This window comes from Amphiura filiformis, chromosome 6 (assembly GCF_039555335.1).
Source record: "Amphiura filiformis chromosome 6, Afil_fr2py, whole genome shotgun sequence".
In the NCBI taxonomy this organism is placed as follows: Eukaryota; Metazoa; Echinodermata; class Ophiuroidea; order Amphilepidida; family Amphiuridae; genus Amphiura; species Amphiura filiformis.
This window is the reverse complement of record NC_092633.1, coordinates 78516976-78537026: the sequence shown is the minus strand read 5'-3', so window position 1 is coordinate 78537026 and position 20051 is coordinate 78516976. Positions and strand designations below refer to the sequence as shown.

At 45.0% G+C, this 20051-nt stretch overlaps 1 protein-coding gene across 1 annotated transcript in view; it reads left to right on the top strand.

Moving 5' to 3' along the window:
• Positions 1 to 771: 771 nt before the first annotated feature.
• LOC140156084 (ubiquitin carboxyl-terminal hydrolase 9X-like) overlaps positions 772 to 20051 on the top strand; it is a 128498-nt gene continuing 109218 nt past the window's right edge. Inside the window, 2 exon segments of the mRNA XM_072179202.1 lie at positions 772 to 1098; positions 11886 to 12279. Coding sequence (XP_072035303.1) covers positions 11992 to 12279 — 288 coding nt within the window. The 5' untranslated portion in view covers positions 772 to 1098; positions 11886 to 11991.

Sequence of the window (20051 nt, the reverse complement as noted above, 5' to 3'; positions counted from 1 at the left end):
CGCTCGCACATAAATACTAACATTTTTGATCAGAAATTGGGAATATCAAGTTTTTCAATCTTGCCCCCCCCGGAAGGTTACGCCCCTGCATAATGCATTTTCGGCTTTGTGGTATATCAACAATGACGCCTTTTTCTAAGCCAATTTTGGTATATGAATGGGTCTATTTTTCAAAAAAAATTCCAATTTCTCGCAAAATAGTCCAATTTTGCCTCAATTTAGCCAAAATTTCGAAATTGTCCAAAAAAGTGTAAAAACTAAGACAATATGCCCGGCAATAAGCCTATGGGTTAAGGGACCGTTCACAAACACTTGTAAGGGGGGCCTGAATATTTTTCAGGGCCCCCTTTACAGACCTCCTCAAAAATTTCAGGGCCCCCCTTTTGACATGAAAATTATGGGTCAACCCCATAGAAAAGCATATTATAAACTTAATTTTTCCAGGAAAATTTGTGGTCATTTTTTTCAGGGCCCCCCTTAGGAGGGTCAAAAATGTTCAGGGCCCCCTTTTTGCATCAGGCCCCCCCTTACAAGTGTTTGTGAACGGTCCCTAAATTTGGCAGAAAATTTCGAATTTTGGTATATCAAATTATCAATGTGTCCAAATTTCTTGAAAATTTGGTATATTTATGGGTGCACTTTCAAATTCTCAGCGGCACACCCCTACCTAAATCAAACTTGAGTGCTCTAGCCTACTAAGTAAGTATATAAGAACTATTTTCATGATGTGCGAAATTTATGCCTTTGTCGGAAGTGCTTGCCCATGACGTAATGCCTATGGATAAAGTGCTCTGTGCGGAAAGGCATCGAATTGTCAAAGAACTCCAATGTTTACGTTCAATTATGGCATCGTAATTAGTGCAAATCGTTATTCCACAAGATCAGTTACGTCTAGTTGTCGATGCTCATGCTATACACTTTCTGAAAACAAGTATTGGCTTCATTTGGAGACCGCTGAATGCCTTTTAGGAGCTGGAATTGCAAACACGAAACTGAGGTCACGGACGTCATAATCCGCCATATTGACTCAGAAACGAATACACTGGAACATTTTGACTTCTTGACTTTATAAAGAGTTCTATATATCGTTTCAATTTAGTAAGTGTTTTGTACTTTTGATTAAATCGATCACAAAATAAATTCACCTTTCATTCTAGCATAAGTTTGTTTTATACAACGTATAAAATCATGGATTCATGAATGTAATTCTAATCTATTGCTATATCCAGGCTGGACACATCACACTACCGTGTGATGTGTCCAGTTCGTCGCCGAACTTGCATATAACATGGAGAGCTTAGCATAACGGCCTGCCTATTTACGCTTCCTGAAAACACTCTTGCACATAACATACAAAACCACAAATTCACTAACTTCAACTTGCACTACCGACACCATGAAAAATATTTTAATTATTACCGATCCTTCAGAATACTTGCAAATATTGGCAGTTTCATAAAATCCTGCTGCTGAAAATCGTAAATTCCACAATCTTCTGTCAGATCCAGGTCAGTAATCACAGGTGGGCGAATCTACCAGCGTGACAAGACCAGAGATAATAAAAAGGATGAGAGGCCACGCCGTACAAATAGCTAAGCTAGCCTGATTGGCAAGCGTCGTCGCTGGCCAGATCTTCTACGGTCGTGTATGATGAGTAGAGACCAGAGAGCCCTATATAGGGCTCTGTGGAAAAACAGTTCCTAATTTTGAAGCCATGGATAATATATTCATTTATACGAGAACCATATTTTTGTACCAATCACAGAACAGAATTTCACTTACTCACAGCTGTCAATCATTCTTGTGAAACGTAAGCTCCGCCTAGTATCAAGGTCTTCTTCTGCGCATTGGTTGTGCGCATTAACTAGCCTCCAGCACAAATCCTGTGCACACGATCAGGTTGGATGGGCGGTTTACGCCTGGTTTACACAACAGGAACTGCGATGCATCCTAAACTGGATCGTTTCCGTGTATTCGCATTGCATGGTGGGTAATCGCCTGCCAATTTGCGTAGCTCCACGTTCACAACAGTTTAAAATCAACACAGGTAAATCCATATAAAAATTAACATGGACACAAAATTGACATAGCTTATGTAATTCAAATAATAAAATAATAAAATGTAATATTATCATGATAGATGCACGTTTTATTAAAACTTGAAAAGATTATTAAGTCCAATAATTTGTTTGTGTTAGTTTGCACGAGTCACAAAATGGCGACCCATCACACATTTTCTGCATGTGCCGACATTAGTAACTCATAGTGACTGTCCTCAAAGTAGCGCCAGTGTGTCTCAGGCCTGATAACGACCCCAGGTAATTTTATGCAGAAAGTTTTCTTGCGAACAGCTGCAGGTGACAATTAAACAATGAACACGGCTTGTTTATGTACATGCGTGGGGAGGCTTGTACAGCAGCTGGCGTGTTTTGGACATGTTCGGCGTAAAAAAGTGTCGTTTTTCTTCATGAAAAATACCAGCGATGACCAGTTTTTTGTGGGCTATTGGATTTACAGGTATGTCGGTTCGTCATAGGGTAGAAATGATAGCTGTACAATTTGTATAACATACAGTTTAACATAGGCCTAAACATTTATGGGCACAAATCGACCTTCCGTATTATGCACAAGTATGTGGAAGTGGCAGGCATAATCTATTGCATTCATGCATTCACATTGACTGTCATGATTGACATTGTATTTGTACTGTACATGCCATGGTTCTGGTTAGTTTCTATGCAAACGCCTCTGTAAAGTATTATTCAGATTTCCTTTTACAAATTAACCATCGCGTATACGGTACGTGCGCGACGTCAAGCGTGTGCATTGGACCATGTGCAAAATAATACGCTGAATGGACGGCTAGCAATGCACGCTTAATTTGTAAAACTATTAAAGGGGGGTAACCCTATTGGTTTTGGATATGGATTGTCTTTAAAATTACATAATAATATCAAATATCGCCCCCATTATGCTGCTTTGTGAAAAAACGAGAGCATTTTCAGCGTAAAATGTGAATAAATAGCCAAATTTGCAATCCAATACCTTGGTATACGTGAATTGCATTATGGGTAGGCAAGCAACAACAACAATTTCCGTTCGTATGACGAATTTAATGCTGACATGCTGTACAATCAATGCCCGGCCTGTATTGAACGGAAAATATTTGTTTTTTTCGTACCGTTTCAGAAAAAAAGGAAACAAAATATATTTCCCTTGCAATATGTACATTTCAAATGAATATAAAAAAAGTTTGGGTTAAAAATGGAGAGAAAAAAACCATTCCGATACCGGATTTTGAACCGGTACCTCTCGGTAGAAACATGGCGCTAACCGATTGAGCTAATCGACCCGCTGCCTCCATCGTGGAAATTTTATAATTAAATACGGCGCACCGTCTAGACACGTCTCCTCAGCAGTTAGTGTGGTTCACTTTTTTCACAGAATGTGTATGACGCGAAACCAAAGTAGCTGTTGAGGAGACTGATATTTCGTTCATAATTCTCTCCCAGAAATCCAAAGTATTTACCATTGTTTACAAACTGGTATACCTGTAAAAGCCGCTGTGTTTCATGATTTCTCGAAATACATCGACTTGGAGCGTCAAATTTCAGGATAGTAATGAGAAAAATAGTATCTATTATGTGATACCAAAACCTCATCAACAATGAAAAAAATCGGGGATGATGCTGTCGATCGGGTTACGGACCTTTAAAAGGAAATCTGAATAATACTTAAGTTTAGGCTAACACGCAATACCAAAGGGACGAAGGTCACAGCAGCTGCTATAGAAAAATTATCAAATTTGTGGACATCGTGGAACATACTCTTTGCGTGGCTGTGCGTAGTAAGCAGTTGTACGCAGATAGCCTCGCTAATATGGACGTGTAGAGTAGTGTTGTATGCGCGTGTAGTTAGCATGATTAGTCGCGGAGTAACAAGCGTAGTTGAATGTTCCACGATGTCCACGAATTTGATAATTTTTCTATAGTCATAATGTTAGTCCCTAATAAGCGTAGCTATGCTCATGTCTTTCAGATGACCTTTGAATATGTTAAGTGAGGGCGCTTCTTTGGTGCAATCAGGTAGAAGATTCCATTCTGGAGTTGTTCTTGGTATACATGTAAGGGAGTATTTGTATTTGTCAATTCAAATTTGCCATCAAACTGCATCATTTTATATAAAATTAAAGCCCTTGGCCTTGAGTAAAGAAAGCCAAAACTGAAAACCTTTTTGTCATAGCACTTTCCGTAGCAAAGACAGTTACATCTTGTCAAAGATTGACTTTCATCAAAAAGATTCAGCTAACAAAACAGCATTTCGGTGGTGTTTCTAGATCTTAGTCTCATGATGATATCTCTGCTAGTACGGTATGGGATGATCTGTATGCAGAAAGCTAGTGCAATGTAATTTCAATTAGAGCTTGTAGTAAACAATGCAAGGCTCCAGTAGCTTAAATAGCTGCATGTTTGTCATAATATTAATTACACGGGTTGTTGTACTTCTTACCTAAAGGGGGCGCAGCACTAATTCAGCGTCCCATAAGGGGCCGTCCATAATTTTCGCCATTTTCACGTACGTACAAAGCGTACGTAAGAGGGAGGGAGGGGGTAAAAATCCTGGGCATGTGTACGTAAGAAAAATGGTGATTTATTTGAGCAAAAATTATGGCATTTTCCAATATTTTATTCATAATTTTGAGTCTAGTCCTATTTTACATTATGCTTCATTTATTTCATTTATTTCATATCAAAAAACTTACAAAAATAGTTTTTTCTATCTGCGCTAGGATCAATGGCAGCAAAGGCTCTAGTGCGGATTGTTACTGTTGCGACAAAAGACATGAAACCCATAGTTTAATTGCAAGAACATACACCAAACATGTCAAAGGGATGTCCCCCTGCCCCATCCCCCTATTATGATGTGATCCCGGGGGTTCTTAGTGGAAAAGAGAGTATAGGATGTTCAGCAGATTTTGGAGTGCATTAGTAATTAAGTTTAGATTTAGTTTTCATGAAAATATGGTTTAAAAGGAAGTTTTTCAGCATTTCTCAAGTGAACTTATCTGTAAAAACATTTATCCAAAACCAAATGTCATCATGGAACACTAATATAACCCTAACCCTAAACCTAACCAAACCTTTAACTTAAACTCTAACCACAACCCCAACCCATCTCAATTTTGCTATTACATGTTGTAGTAGTAGGCCTACTCTTGGAAATCCTTCGCCATTTTATTTGTACGTAACTCGAGGGAGGAGGGGGTAAAAAGTTACGTCACGCTTTGTGCGTAAGTGTAAATGGCGAAAAATTATGGACGGCCCCTAAGATAACGTGTGAATTCGGCATACTTCAAGCGCCATTTCTGGCGTCCCTGCAATACTTGGCAAAATAAATTTGGTATCAAATTAAAGCTCTGTTTCTAGACTTTGCAGGCGCCTACATGTACTCAGCCAATAAAGTGTTTTGTCCAATAATATTTCATGAGGATGACTTTTTGTAATCTTTGTTTATCATCATGATTAAAATAGAACACATTTTGTGAAGCGCATCTCTTATTTTGCACGAAGAATGTAAAAGGAACGGCCGTTATAAGGTGTTAAAAGTTTTCAAAATCCACATTTATTACTCATTAAGTAAACTAGAGAAAATTTGAAGCTCAACACCAAAGATTTCATGTCTCTGCGACATTCCGTTCAAGAAAAATGATGTTTTAAAGATCAGTGCCGAAACGTCGAAAATCGAATATTTCGACTTTTCCTCCAATATGCCAAAGTTTGTACAAAACTCGCTAAATTAGTGACAAACGACAATTTGAGCACGTCTAGATTATCAGTGTTGCCATTTTTTTGGGGAAATCATTTATTACTGAGTCTGAAGTATAACCCCCCCCCCCCGTTCCAGTGGTAACAATTACGATCTTTTTGCGTAGGCCTACTGAATATTCAGCAAAACGGCTTCATGCAGATTAACAATGTCTGTTAACCTTAAAATCCATTTTTGAGGATTTTTGGATGCATTTCTAGACTTTAGGGTGCTTTTCAAAAGTTGATTATCGTGGATGGTGTACATGCCACAATGGGAGTGACCCTAACCCCCCTCCCATTTTTGATGCTACGGTTTCATGCTTGATCAATTTCTACTAGATTTTGATAGCAAAGGACATTAGCCTTGAATGTGAAGTTTTCGGTTTACGAGCAAAACTAGACTTCTCAAGTAACCAAAAACTTGATTAAAGAAGTCTATCCTCAATCCAAGTCACTGATAACCGATGAAGGATATGAGGATAGAGCTTTGAGCTAGGCCTGTTGTCGACTGTCGAAAGTATCGACAGTTGGAAAATTCACAGACTTCTGACATGTCGGTACACTCAATTGTAGTATCGATACACAAACGACATGAACGATGTACTGTCTCCCAACATCAAAAGCCACTAGCCGCTGATAGCTTAAACACTTGAAATATAAATAGCACAAGACCAAAACAAACTAGGAGTAGGAAACTACCATTCATGCAAGAAAGCAATTTTTTGTACGGAAAATTACTAGGCCACACCCCCGGCATAGAGAGTGGTGTGATGACGCAATCGCCCTAAGTGATATATAGGCACGGTTTCGCTGGCCAGCAAAGCCAAGACCCGTGGCAAGGTGTCGCCCACCCAGTGCTTGGCATGCGTGGGGTCTCGTGTTTGAATCCCTCCCAGAGCAAACAACTTCTTTCTTTGTTTTCTCTCTTTATTCCTTCCTTCTTTCCCTTCCCGTCGCGAAAAAGCCCTGAGGGGGTTAGGGTTAGGACAAATGAGGCATCAAAATTTGCAAGACAAAACTGGGTTTCTTTTTGCTATTTCAGTTTTAAAATTTGATGCATAGATATTGAGTTATTATCTCGTAATAAAGGGGGTATGTGATTAGTTTTTGTTTTTTTGGCATGTGTTTAGTTCTTTATCTAGGCTACATGGCATCCCTTTCAATTCCAGACCCAGTGATTGTGTAATTCAGTTTGTGCCGTAAATTGTAGCACTAGCAGGTATAACCAAGAGTTTCCATGGGTTTTAGTTACAGGTTCATTACTAGCCTTCAGGGGTTTTCCATGAGTTTTAGTTGTTCATTACTAGCTTTCAGTATATCGTCAGCCTGCTACACTAATTGCCAAAGTCATTTTTGTAATTTTGAGAACAAAGTACAAAATATGGTTCAAGTATGCATTTAAACATAATTATTCACTAATCTTTGCACAAGAACAAATGATAATGATACAAATGAAAGGGAATAATCCGAAATAATTAGGGCGTTTACATTACTGATGCATGCTTGAACCACATTTTGTTCTTTGTTCTCAAAATTACAAACATGGCTTAGGCAATTAGTCTCGACCAAGGCGAGATATACGGTTGTAGTTTCACACCTTAGGTAAAACCAAACCGGTATTGTTCGGCTGAGGATAGTTTTGACGGCATTTTCTGGCGAAAAAGTGACAAAAACGATCCAAAACTTAGCTACATATCGTGCCTCCGTTTGTATATGGGACACACGAGCAATTCAAAATGGCCGCTCGTTGGCGCCATTCATTTTGTTTCCCACGTAAAACAACCATTGCAGCCTGTAAGTTACAATAGATGTTTGTACGTGCACATTGTATTTCATGTACGGTAGGTTATTGTTGCTATGTTAGGGTGATTACTCTATCGTTATGTCTTCATTACCGTCCAATAAAGGCGAGTTAATCAGATATTCATACGGTGGGGATTGGTAGGGACCGTCTGACATTTTAGTAATAAAGTTAGCCAGTCCTTACTTTACCACTAACGTTAGCGACCAGCCTCCGTGCTCAGGTTTGCTTACTGGGCTTGAGTCGCGTGTTGGGGGGTAGTGCCCCCTCCCTTTCTCCTCGCCGCCTCGGCCCTGTCGGGCTTGCCCTTCCCTGGTGACGGAGCGGGACCCACACCGCTCTGTTTCACCCACAGGGAGTGCTCACGATCTTCTAGATGTCTTTCTTTTGCTTAGGACTCTCCGAGTTCCAGCAGCGATTGGGATAGGCTCCGTCATCGCCATAAGACGAAGAAGAAATCTACCAAGGGCACTGGTAAGGTCGATACGGTGAATTCTGCTGTGACAGCCCTATGGGTCATGGCAGGTCTGCTTAAGGGGCTCGGTCCCCGGACAAGCAGGCGGTTCCTTCGGGACTGCTAAGCGGCGTCCAAAGGCTCAGCAGCCAGCGAAAGCACTGACTATACGTCGGAGCAAAGTAGCAGGCAGCAGAGCGGTAACCACCAAAACCCTAGCGGGTTTTGCAGCAGGAGGATACCAGTCGTCACGGTAGATTCTGCTGTGACAGCCCCTATGGGTCATGGCAGGTCTGCTTAAGGGGCTCCGGTCCCCGGACAAGCAGCGGTTCCTTCGGGACTGCTAGCGTCCAAAGGCTCAGCAGCCAGCGAAAGCACTGACTATACGTCGGAGCAAAGTAGCAGGCAGCAGAGCGGTAACCACCAGCGAAAACCCTAGCGGGTTTTGTAGCAGGAGGATACCAGTCCTCTAGCGAAAATCCTCACGGGTTTTTAGCAGGAGGACACCCGTCTGTTGCAGGCATATCTACGGGCTCAAACAGCCACAGTAGTAGCCAGCGACGGGCAGCATGCAAGGTACCCGGGCTTGCCTGGGTTGAACCCTAGCATGCATGGTCTCAACAGAGACGATACGCTGCTAACGCTGTGGGTGTAGTCTTAGCAGAACCAACTGGGGTTGTCACACGGCAGCGTTCCATGGCGGGACCGCCGAGTGATACCCTGGGCCCTAGAATAGCTGCTGGCTGTCCACAGGGACTGGCTGGCGATTATTCAGGGGTTGGGCTCGCAGTCTCTCACGGGACAGCGACCCAGGTGCATTCGGTGGCAGCTACAAAGACGAGCTACGGCTTGACTTCAGTGGTAGCCGCTATGCACCCGCCCATAGCACTACTTCAGCGTCCCATAAGGGGCCGTCCATAATTTTCGCCATTTTCACTTACACGCACAAAGCGCACGTAAGAGGGAGGAGGGTAAAAATCCTGGGCATGTGTGCGTAAGAAAAATGGTGATTTATTTGAGCAAAAATTATGGCATTTTCCAATATTTTATTCATAATTTTGAGTCTAGTCCTATTTTACATTATGCTTCATTTATTTCATTTATTTCATATCAAAAAACTTACAAAAATAGTATTTTGTATATATGCGCTAGGATCAATGGCAGCAAAGGCTCTAGTGCGGATTGTTACTGTTGCGACAAAAGACATGAAACCCATAGTTTAATTGCAAGAACATACACCAAACATGTCAAAGGGATGTCCCCCTGCCCCATCCCCCTATTATGATGTGATCCTGGGGGTTCTTAGTGGAAAAGAGAGTATAGGATGTTCAGCAGATTTTGGAGTGCATTAGTAATTAAGTTTAGATTTAGTTTTCATGAAAATATGGTTTAAAAGGGAAGTTTTTTCAGCATTTCTCAAGTGAACTTATCTGTAAAAACATTTATCCAAAACCAAATGTCATCATGGAACACTAATATAACCCTAACCCTAAACCTAACCAAACCTTTAACTTAAACTCTAACCACAACCCCAACCCATCTCAATTTTGCTATTACATGTTGTAGTAGTAGGCCTACTCTTGGAAATCCTTCGCCATTTTATTTGTACGTAACCTCGGGGGAGGGAGGGGGGGTAAAAAGTTACGTACGCTTTGTACGTAAGTGTAAATGGCGAAAATTATGGACGGCCCCTAAGATAACGTGTGAATTCGGCATACTTCAAGCGCCATTTCTGGCGTCCCTGCAATACTTGGCAAAATAAATTTGGTATCAAATTAAAGCTCTGTTTCTAGACTTTGCAGGCGCCTACATGTACTCAGCCAATAAAGTGTTTTGTCCAATAATATTTCATGAGGATGACTTTTTGTAATCTTTGTTTATCATCATGATTAAAATAGAACACATTTTGTGAAGCGCATCTCTTATTTTGCACGAAGAATGTAAAAGGAACGGCCGTTATAAGGTGTTAAAAGTTTTCAAAATCCACATTTATTACTCATTAAGTAAACTAGAGAAAATTTGAAGCTCAACACCAAAGATTTCATGTCTCTGCGACATTCCGTTCAAGAAAAATGATGTTTTAAAGATCAGTGCCGAAACGCCGAAAATCGAATATTTCGACTTTTCCTCCAATATGCGAAAGTTTGTACAAAACTCGCTAAATTAGTGACAAACGACAATTTGAGCACGTCTAGATTATCAGTGTTGCCATTTTTTGGGGAAATCATTTATTACTGAGTCTGAAGTATAACCCCCCGCTCCAGTGGTAACAATTACGATCTTTTTTTGTGAGGCCTACTGAATATTCAGCAAAACAGCTTCATGCAGATTAACAATGTCTGTTAACCTTAAAATCTATTTTTGAGGATTTTTGGATGCATTTCTAGACTTTAGGGTGCTTTTCAAAAGTTGATTATCGTGGATGGTGTACATGCCACAATGGGAGTGACCCTAACCCCCCCCCCTCCCATTTTTGATGCTACGGTTTCATGCTTGATCAATTTCTACTAGATTTTGATAGCAAAGGACATTAGCCTTGAATGTGAAGTTTTCGGTTCACGAGCAAAACTAGACTTCTCAAGTAACCAAAAACTTGATTAAAGAAGTCTATCCTCAATCCAAGTCACTGATAACCGATGAAGGATATGAGGATAGAGCTTTGAGCTAGGCCTGTTGTCGACTGTCGAAAGTATCGACAGTTGGAAAATTCACAGACTTCTGACATGTCGGTACACTCAATTGTAGTATCGATACACAAACGACATGAACGATGTACTGTCTCCCAACATCAAAAGCCACTAGCCGCTGATAGCTTAAACACTTGAAATATAAATAGCACAAGACCAAAACAAACTAGGAGTAGGAAACTACCATTCATGCAAGAAAGCAATTTTTTGTACGGAAAATTACTAGGCCACACCCGGCATAGAGAGTGGTGTGATGACGTAATCGCCCTAAGTGATATATAGGCACGGTTTCGGCTGGCCAGCAAAGCCAAGACCCGTGGCAAGGTGTCGCCCACCCAGTGCTTGGCATGCGTGGGGTCTCGTGTTTGAATCCCTCCCAGAGCAAACAACTTCTTTCCTTCTTTTCTCTCTTTATTCCTTCCTTCTTTCCCTTCCCGTCGCGAAAAAGCCCTGAGGGGGTTAGGGTTAGGACAAATGAGGCATCAAAATTTGCAAGACAAAACTGGGTTTCTTTTTGCTATTTCAGTTTTAAAATTTGATGCATAGATATTGAGTTATTATCTCGTAATAAAGGGGTTATGTGTTTAGTTTTTGTTTTTTTGGCATGTGTTTAGTTCTTTATCTAGGCTACATGGCATCCCTTTCAATTCCAGACCCAGTGATTGTGTAATTCAGTTTGTGCCGTAAATTGTAGCACTAGCAGGTATAACCAAGAGTTTCCATGGGTTTTAGTTACAGGTTCATTACTAGCCTTCAGGGGTTTTCCATGAGTTTTAGTTGTTCATTACTAGCTTTCAGTATATCGTCAGCCTGCTACACTAATTGCCAAAGTCATTTTGTAATTTTGAGAACAAAGTACAAAATATGGTTCAAGTATGCATTTAAACATAATTATTCACTAATCTTTGCACAAGAACAAATGATAATGATACAAATGCAAGGGAATAATCCGAAATAATTAGGGCGATTACATTACTGATGCATGCTTGAACCACATTTTGTTCTTTGTTCTCAAAATTACAAACATGGCTTAGGCAATTAGTGTAGCAGGCTGACGATATAGCACTGTCCCCGCCTTGTTACTGAAAAAACAACTTTCATGCAATTTCTTTCTAATTGTTATTATTTTCTGTCAGGTCTGTTTGACATGGTCAAACACAGGTTTCCTTTCGATCTGATCGTCACACAATACAAAGTTGACCTAGCTGCCAAGTAAAACATTTCCACACTTAGTACACCGTCATGACAGTAGGTATGAGAGGCAGTCCGGCTGGTGATTCTACCACCTCAGAAAGTGGCAATCAGTCTGACAATGGTGGCACCACCCAGAATCCTCAGCAGCAGCAGCAGCCACCTCCAAATCAAGGTCCACAGCAGCAGCAGCAGCAGCAACCACAGCAGGAGCCTCAGCAACAGGTGGAACAGCCAGAAACTAGTGGAGGGGCTGGTGAAGGGAATACTGGGAAATCTGCAGATGAATCTTCAGACACGCCAACTACTGAAGTTGCAGCAGAACAGGCTGTACCAAAGGTAAGTCCTAAAGTGCTTCAATTATTCTACTGTTATTTTTAGTTTGTTTAGCTTTCTCTTGTCGGTGGGAAACAAATGTTAAAATGTGACATGATCAAGGGGAATGAGCACATGTCAACCCTGGTCGAAATTGAGTTTTACATACGTTTCTAACAAGGACATTTAGAGCTTTCAGAAACTGAAAACCCCATGTTGATACGACTTTTCGTTACGAAGTTATGTCAATTTATCAATCGCTGAAAACAATATAAAACAAAAGAATTTTAACACTTTCTTTGCCAATATCTCAAAATCAATATTAGCGACATCCGACTCATTTCCCTTGATCGTGTCACAAATGTCAATGTGTGCTCTGACAGTCGAAAAAAAGGGGTGGGGTTTAAACTTGTGTGGTTTAAAGAGTGTATTGATGAAAAGCGTGTGAGTAAAATAAAAAGCGTGGAGGTTGTTTTAATCAAATCAGATTAGTTTTTTTTTTTTTTTTCAAAGAAAAATATTCATATAATAATCGTAAGAAAAAAATACATTCATCGCTATGTTTCCAAAATATTCCAAGTTCCGGCGCAGAGTATAATAATAATTGATATCAGGATGTCAAGTTCCAGGGCATTAGCCAGGATTTTAAAGTAGGGCATCTAACCCAGTCTGGGATTCTGGAAGAGCGCCGCCGACATCCGGCTATTCACCAAACCAGGACACTTGCGAAAACACATCATAAAGTGCCTTAAATGGTGCCCATCGAAGATCGTACTTGCGAAAATGCATCATAAAGTGCCATTTAGAGGTTCCTAAAAGTGGTTTTTAACATTCAACATGATTGTTTTATATGGCGAAAGGCTTTTTTTTTTTTGGACGGCCTCTCGGACGACTTCAGTATTTTGTAGGCCGTCCATTTTCATGACAGGCCATCTAAATCAGGCTTCCTCAAATTATAGATTTGTTGAAGTGCCACATGAAATAAAAGAAAACTGCAAAGGGCCACTCAATGGCTGCGAAGCTTTAACACCGCTGGGGGGAGTCAGTGTCCCCCTCTAAAGCTATTGATTTTTTTGAAGGCAGAATGGCAGTCAGGAAGGGCATATTATTATGCCGTCGGTTATTTTTTTACCTAAATTGTCAATAAAATACATCATTGATATCTCCAATTTTAAAATTAAATTTTTTTTAAAATCTAAACGGCGCCGCGCGCCACTCGGGAAGCCACTGCCCGTTTCAAGTGGCATGCGCACCGCTTTTTACGGAGCACTGGTCTAAATGATGGCCGGACATGTCTTTAGCTAAAACCTTGATGTCAACCTAATGTACATTTTTTGTGTTTTTTATATATTTTTTTCGCGGATTTGGAGAGTCCCAGGACCTAACATCAAGTGCTGCCACCATTAAAAAGATTGGAAAAAAAATTTGAGCTATTTTGCATAAATGCTAATTAATTAATTATGCAAATTAGGGGCCAGCTTCACTATATAATACATTAGAACATATTAGAAACACTGTGACCAAGTTTCAAGGCAAAAGTATGCAAAATAAAAGTACCCTGAACATTTATGCAATTCAATTCAATATATTAAAAAATGGAGACTCAGTACACCGGTCGATCTTACCGTTTCCGATGTTGATTAAGATACTTCTTGCATCGATCCCGAGATGCGGAAAAACCAATAGTCAGACTCAGTACACCGGTCGATCTTACCGTTTCCGATGTTGATTAAGATACTTCTTACATCGATCCCGAGATGCGGAAAAAACCAATAGTCATTTTGTCCCACATAAATGAATAAATAACAAAAACCCCCCGATCCCCCGAGTGGACTCACCCATCCGGTGACGTCACACACGATAATCACCCTTATCCTCCTTGGTTTCTAGATGAGATAGGACGTGTGGATTTTTCTTTACCAACGCTAAGTATCATTACGAACCAAAGGATCAGAGATATACAGTTTGTTTGTTACACTGAGGTAAAAACCCACCAGTATAGTCGCTAGGGAGATAGTTTTGACGACATTTTTCGGTTAGAAAAGTGACAAAAACGATCCAAAAACTTAGCTTGTATGTGTGTTTCCGTTCATATACGGGACACACGTTTTCAAAATGGCCGCCCTTAGGACGCCATTTTATTTTTGTTCTCACGTAAAACAACTATAACAGACTAGTAAGTTACAATAGATGTTTGTACAGTACTGTGTATACATGTATGGTGAGTGATTATCGCTATGTTTATGGTGTGCTCTATCGTTATATCTTTCAGCACGCGTCTGATGACGAAGTTACTGCTAAGAGTTCGGTGGGTTTCGAAGGACCAGCCTGACAAATCTTCCCCAAAAGGTTTTCAGTTTTTCATCCCTTTGTATATATATTTTTATATCATACCACTACATCAGCGCCAGCCACTGTGCGTGTGGGTCTGTTTATTGGGCTTGAGCTTGTGTTCGGGGGGTAGTGCTGTACGCTCCCGATTACTACAATGTCTAGGCCTTGTCAATCATGCCCTTCCCTTGTACCAGAGTGGGACCGCATCCACTCTGCTACTCCCACAGGGATTGCTCTAAATCAAATAAGTGTGCTTCCTTTTGCATAGGCTTATCGGACATCCACTTCGAGGATTTAGAAAGTAGCGCTGCTTAGGTCTTGACACAGACAGAAGACTAAGACTAAGAAACAGAAGCCTACAGGTAAGATTGATATGGTAGGTACTAGCGAGGTACGGGCAAGGGCCACGCTAAGGTAACCTCTGGGGCTCCGGTCCCGGCAAGCAGGCGGACCCTCCGGGACTGCTAGCGAGCCCGAAGGCCTAGCAGCCAGCGAAAAGCACTGACTTAACGCTCTAAGCTAGTAGCAGGCAGCAGGGCGGTACTTGCCCTAACAGGCGAGTACCAGTCTACCAGTGAGATCTCTAGCGAGCTTCTTGCAGGTGGACACCCGTCTATTGCTGGCGTAACGAGCGGGTCTAGCACCCATGAAGTAGCGGCGACGGACAGTATGCCAAGGGTACCCGGTTTGCCTGGGTTGAATCCTAGCATACAGCGTGCAGCGGACTTGCCTCGGCCGGTTCAGCGCACGCAGCGTGCCAGTGGAACCCGGGCTTGCCTGGGTTGATCCACGGCACGCAGCACGCCTTTTGTGCCCCGCAAGGGTCGAATGAAAACGTGCATGGGTTTAGCAGAGACGATACCGGGGCTAACGCTTCAGGTGTAGTCTTAGCAGAACCAACTGGGGTTGTCACGGCAGCGTTCCATGGTGGGACCGCCGAGTGATTCCCTGGGCCTTGGAATGGCTGCCGGCTGTCCTCCGGGACTGGCTAGCGGCCATACCGGGCTTCGGCGCGCAGTCTCTCACGGGACAGCGACCCAAGTGCAAACAGTGGCAGCTACCGAGACAAGCTACGGCTTGACTTCAGTGGTAGCCACTATGCACGCGCCCATAGCTGCCGTGAGTGGTCCGCCACACACAGCGACCTTGGGCAAGGCTCAAGAGGTTAGGGTAGGTAGTTTGAACAGCCTGGCTGATCAACAACCCACTTATGTCCTCGAGAGCCAGCAGAGCGTGGGTGATCCATTACAGTCAATGGGTCAATTACCCTCTTATGATCGATCACTATCTATTCAGCGGAGCATGGCTCCATTGATTGATACTGCCTATTCAGGTAGCGAGGTGACTGATCGAGGGTATACACGCTCAGCTACCCGTGATACTAGGCAAGCTCCTTTTAGCCAAGGGACAGCCAGTATAGCGGGTACCCATACACACGGCTTGATCCTCTAGCGGGAACGCTGTGAGGCATGGGTACAGTGGTGCGCAGCCGGAGCCCTACCGGGCACCTACGCTACAACCACGCAGGTACCGCAGTACTGCGTCCTGGTTACCACAGTCTCTGTGGCAACAGGGGAGGCGGTACTGGTACTACCGTTCCATGGGGTTTCCCTGGTGGCGGATCCTTTCAGGGTCAGCTACCAACAGGGTAGGTCGCGTGGTATCCGCCGCAGGGTGGTTTCTCCCACGGTCCAGCCCGGTGGCAAGTGCCGCCTAGCGTTGGGCAAGCAGTACCACCAGTTGTTACCCAACCCGGGCGGCGAGGGGCTAACCCTGATACAGCTCAGGGTAGGCCGCACACTGCTATGGCTAGGGCGACAGCAGCGAGGCGGCGGATCCCGGGTGCTATAGCTAGCATCTCGGGTCTAGCGGGAGTACTCCCTCTTCTGCTGGTGTTCAGTTGGCTAGCCACACGGTGGCGACACCTCCCTGTCCACCTTCAGATGCCCGTCGTCAGATCTCTTCCTCATCAGAGAGTGAGTCAGAGTCTGAAGGCGAGGGAAAGGAGTCGGAAGATGAAACCAGTAGCGACTCACAGTCTGATGAGACTGTGCAGCTAGCTTCAGGTATCCTTCCCCGCTTCCCGTGAGGAACTCGCTAGCAATGGTCTGCCTGCGGACACCGCTGAGGTGATGAGCCGTGTGGCCCAAGGTTTGGGCCTGGCTTTCTCTCAGGAGGAGTCCGTTCAGGAGGACCAGGGCATCTTTTCAGTAGGATGCCCAGCTAAGCGGCGTCCACACAAGGGTCGCCTGCACTTGCATTCCCGGCGGACCTCAAGGGTAGGTTTCAGTGGGGCTGTCAGGCTCGGCTGGAGCTTCGACGCCGGCGTGCTTGCACGCTTCCACTGCGTGTTTCGCAGGAGGACTACTGAAACCTACCTCAGGGTCCCTGACATGGATCCAGGCGTTGCAAGCGCCTGCCGCTAGCGGCCAAGGCGCACGGGGCGTTCTCCCCCCCAGTGGGAGGAGGAGCTAAAGCTCATCGATAAGCGAGCACGCCGCTTATCAGAGTCTCTAGCGTTGCTACCACGCTTGCCGAGCACCTCGGTAGGAAGGTAGCTAACGACCACGGGGCAACGTCGGAGCGCTTCCGCGAGGTTAATCTGTTAGCGGTGCTAACAGCTAACCTCAACGAGAGTTCTATGGGCCTCGCCCATCGGATGTCATCTCGCCGCCGGGCGAATGCCTGTCTGTCCCTCCAGTCAACTTTACGGCTCCGACTTTGCTGAAGCAATGAAGAAGTCAGACTCGGTGGGACAGGGGCTACTTTGGACAGGCCTTTTGCGCCACGGTGGAGGACCGGGCGAAAAAGTCCACCAATGAGAGCACTCTGAAGAAGTCAGAGGCTGCCCTGACCAAGGGGAAGGGCAGTAAGGCGAAGAAGAAGCACAAGAAGAAGAAGTCTTCTAAGCGTTCTTCAGCGCCAGCTCCGGCTTCAGCAGGACGCGCACCACAGACTACACCCGAGCCCGAGGCTACTCCAGCACCTCCCAAAAAAACTGGGAAGCGCAAGAGTGGATCGTATGGCAAGCCCCCTAAGAAGAGCCGTTCTTCTAAGGGTGGCAAACCAGATCGGTCCTGAGGGCACGGCGGTCGACAGTCCATGCCGGCAGGTTTGGACTTCCACAGGATTCCCCTGTGGGCGGCCGCTGATTGCATTACGCCCAGAGATGGCATGCCATCTCACCGGGCGCCTGGGTATTGTCAGTGGTCAGTGGGGGTTACAGACTGGAATTTACCAGCCACCCTCGTGCGCCTGCACGATTCAGAGGTCCACGGTAGTGCCGCCAGACGGCCCCAGCGCCGGGCACTACTGTCAGAGGTCACTCAGCTTCTCACGAAGCAAGCGATTGTCCCGGCTCACCCCCTTTCACCAAGGGGTTTTGGAGCACTTTTTTCTGGCTCCAAAGAAGACCGGCGATTGAGCCCATTCTGAACCTCAAGCCGTTGAACGAGTTCATCAGGCCCAAGAGGTTCAGAATGGAGACTCTCGCTTCGGTGCTAGCCTGCCCCATCAAGGGTATGTGGGCGGCATCGCTAGATCTCTCGGACGCATATCTGCATGTTCCGATCGCACCTCAAGATCAGAGGTTTCTACGCTTCAAGGTACAGGGTCAAACTTACCAGTTTCGATGCCTGCCATTCGGCTTGTCCACCTCCACCAGAGTGTGTACACTCCTGGTCAGGGCGGTGGCAGCGTACCTGAAGCGCAGGGGAGTCAACATGTGTTGCTACCTGGACGATTGGTTCATTTACGGACGCACCCCACTGGAGACACAGTGCCTCGTGGAGTTAGTAGTCCGTACGGTGCGGGACCTGGGATTTCTGATCAACGTCAAGAAATCCAATTTGGTCCCGACGCATGAACACCACTATTCTTAGGGGCCCAGATCAACCTCAAGGAGGATCGCGGCGCCCTCACCCGAGAGGGTGACGAACATGGCGAGGTGTGCCCGACTCTTGGCCGAGGCAGAGGGAGCACCCGCTGTGGCATGGATGAAGGTTTTGGGCCTTATGGCCAGTATGGTAGACCTCGTACCGTACTGGCGCTTTCACATGAGGCCTGTACAACTACACCTTCTAGCCTTTTACAGGCCCAGTCGTCACCCAATATCCTCGCGGTTCCGATGTCGGAGATCGCGCGAGAGGAACTCTGGTGGTGGACCCATCAGCCCAATTTGACTCAAGGTGTCAGGTTCCTGCACCAGCGGCGCCACGTAGTGACGACCGACGCGTCAAAACTGGGCTGGGGGGCTACATCCACGGGACTCGGTCTCGGGCCTATGGTCGGCCACGGAGACGGAGTTCCATATCAACCTTCTCGAACTTTGGGCAGTGGAGAGAACTCTCCAGCATTTCGAGAAGGTGATCGTGGGATCTCATATCGTTGTCCAAACGGACAACACACCCGTGGTGGCCTACCTCAACAGACAAGGGGCACAAGGTCACCACGGTTGTGCCTGCACGCACTACGCCTGATAGGGTGGTGCAAGGCCAGGCAGATTACGTTGAGAGCGATGCACATAGCGGGAGTCACCAACATCCTCATGGACGATCTGTCACGAGGAAAGGTGTCGGGACCTACAGAATGGTCCCTTGCTCCGCAGGTCGCCCAGACGATCTTCGAGGTGATGTACCACCCCTCGATAGATTTGTTCGCATCTCATCGCAATCATCAGCTGCCGTGTACTGCTCGAGGGTCGCGAGACCCACAGGCATTCGCCGTGGACGCTCTGTCCGTGAGACTGGGGAGGAATGACTGCTTACGCTTTCCCCCCCGATCTCGCTACTCGCAAGGGTGGTGACCAAGATCGGGAGGGAGGATTGCAACGTCATTCTGATAGCACCGTTCTGGCCGAAACACCTGTGGTTTCGACCGATGGTGGATCTACTAGCGGCACAGCCGCGAGTACTCCCAGAGTTACCAAATCTGCTCCGGATGCCCGGAGGAGAGGTACCAAGTCTACCACTAGAGCACCTGCAGTTAGCTGCATGGCCCTTATCAGGAACGTCTTGGCGGAGGGAGGCTTTTCATCAGAAGCTGCTTCTCTCATCGCCGGGGTAGCGAGTCTACCCTCCGCACGTATAGTCAGCGTTTGGCTCCCTACTACGCATGGTGCGATGAGAGAAATACATCTCCCACTAGAGCCTCTGTGCCTCTAGTGGCAGATTTTCTGACAGAAAAGTTCAGGTCAGGACTTCAGCAGGCAACGATAGCCAACTATAAGTCAGCCATTCTCTCGATTCATCGGGATTCAAGACGGGTCGACTATCAATTCAGATGGGTCCCTAAGTCTTCTTCTCGACGGTATGTTCAACGAAAGCGCCCGCCGAAAGGAAGGTGGTCCCTCCATGGGACCTCAACACAGTCTTGGAGTATATTAAGGGTCCCCTTTTGAGCCCCTGTCAAAAGCGACCCTTAAATACGCCACTCTTAAGGCGGCCTTTCTTCTGGCGTTGGCT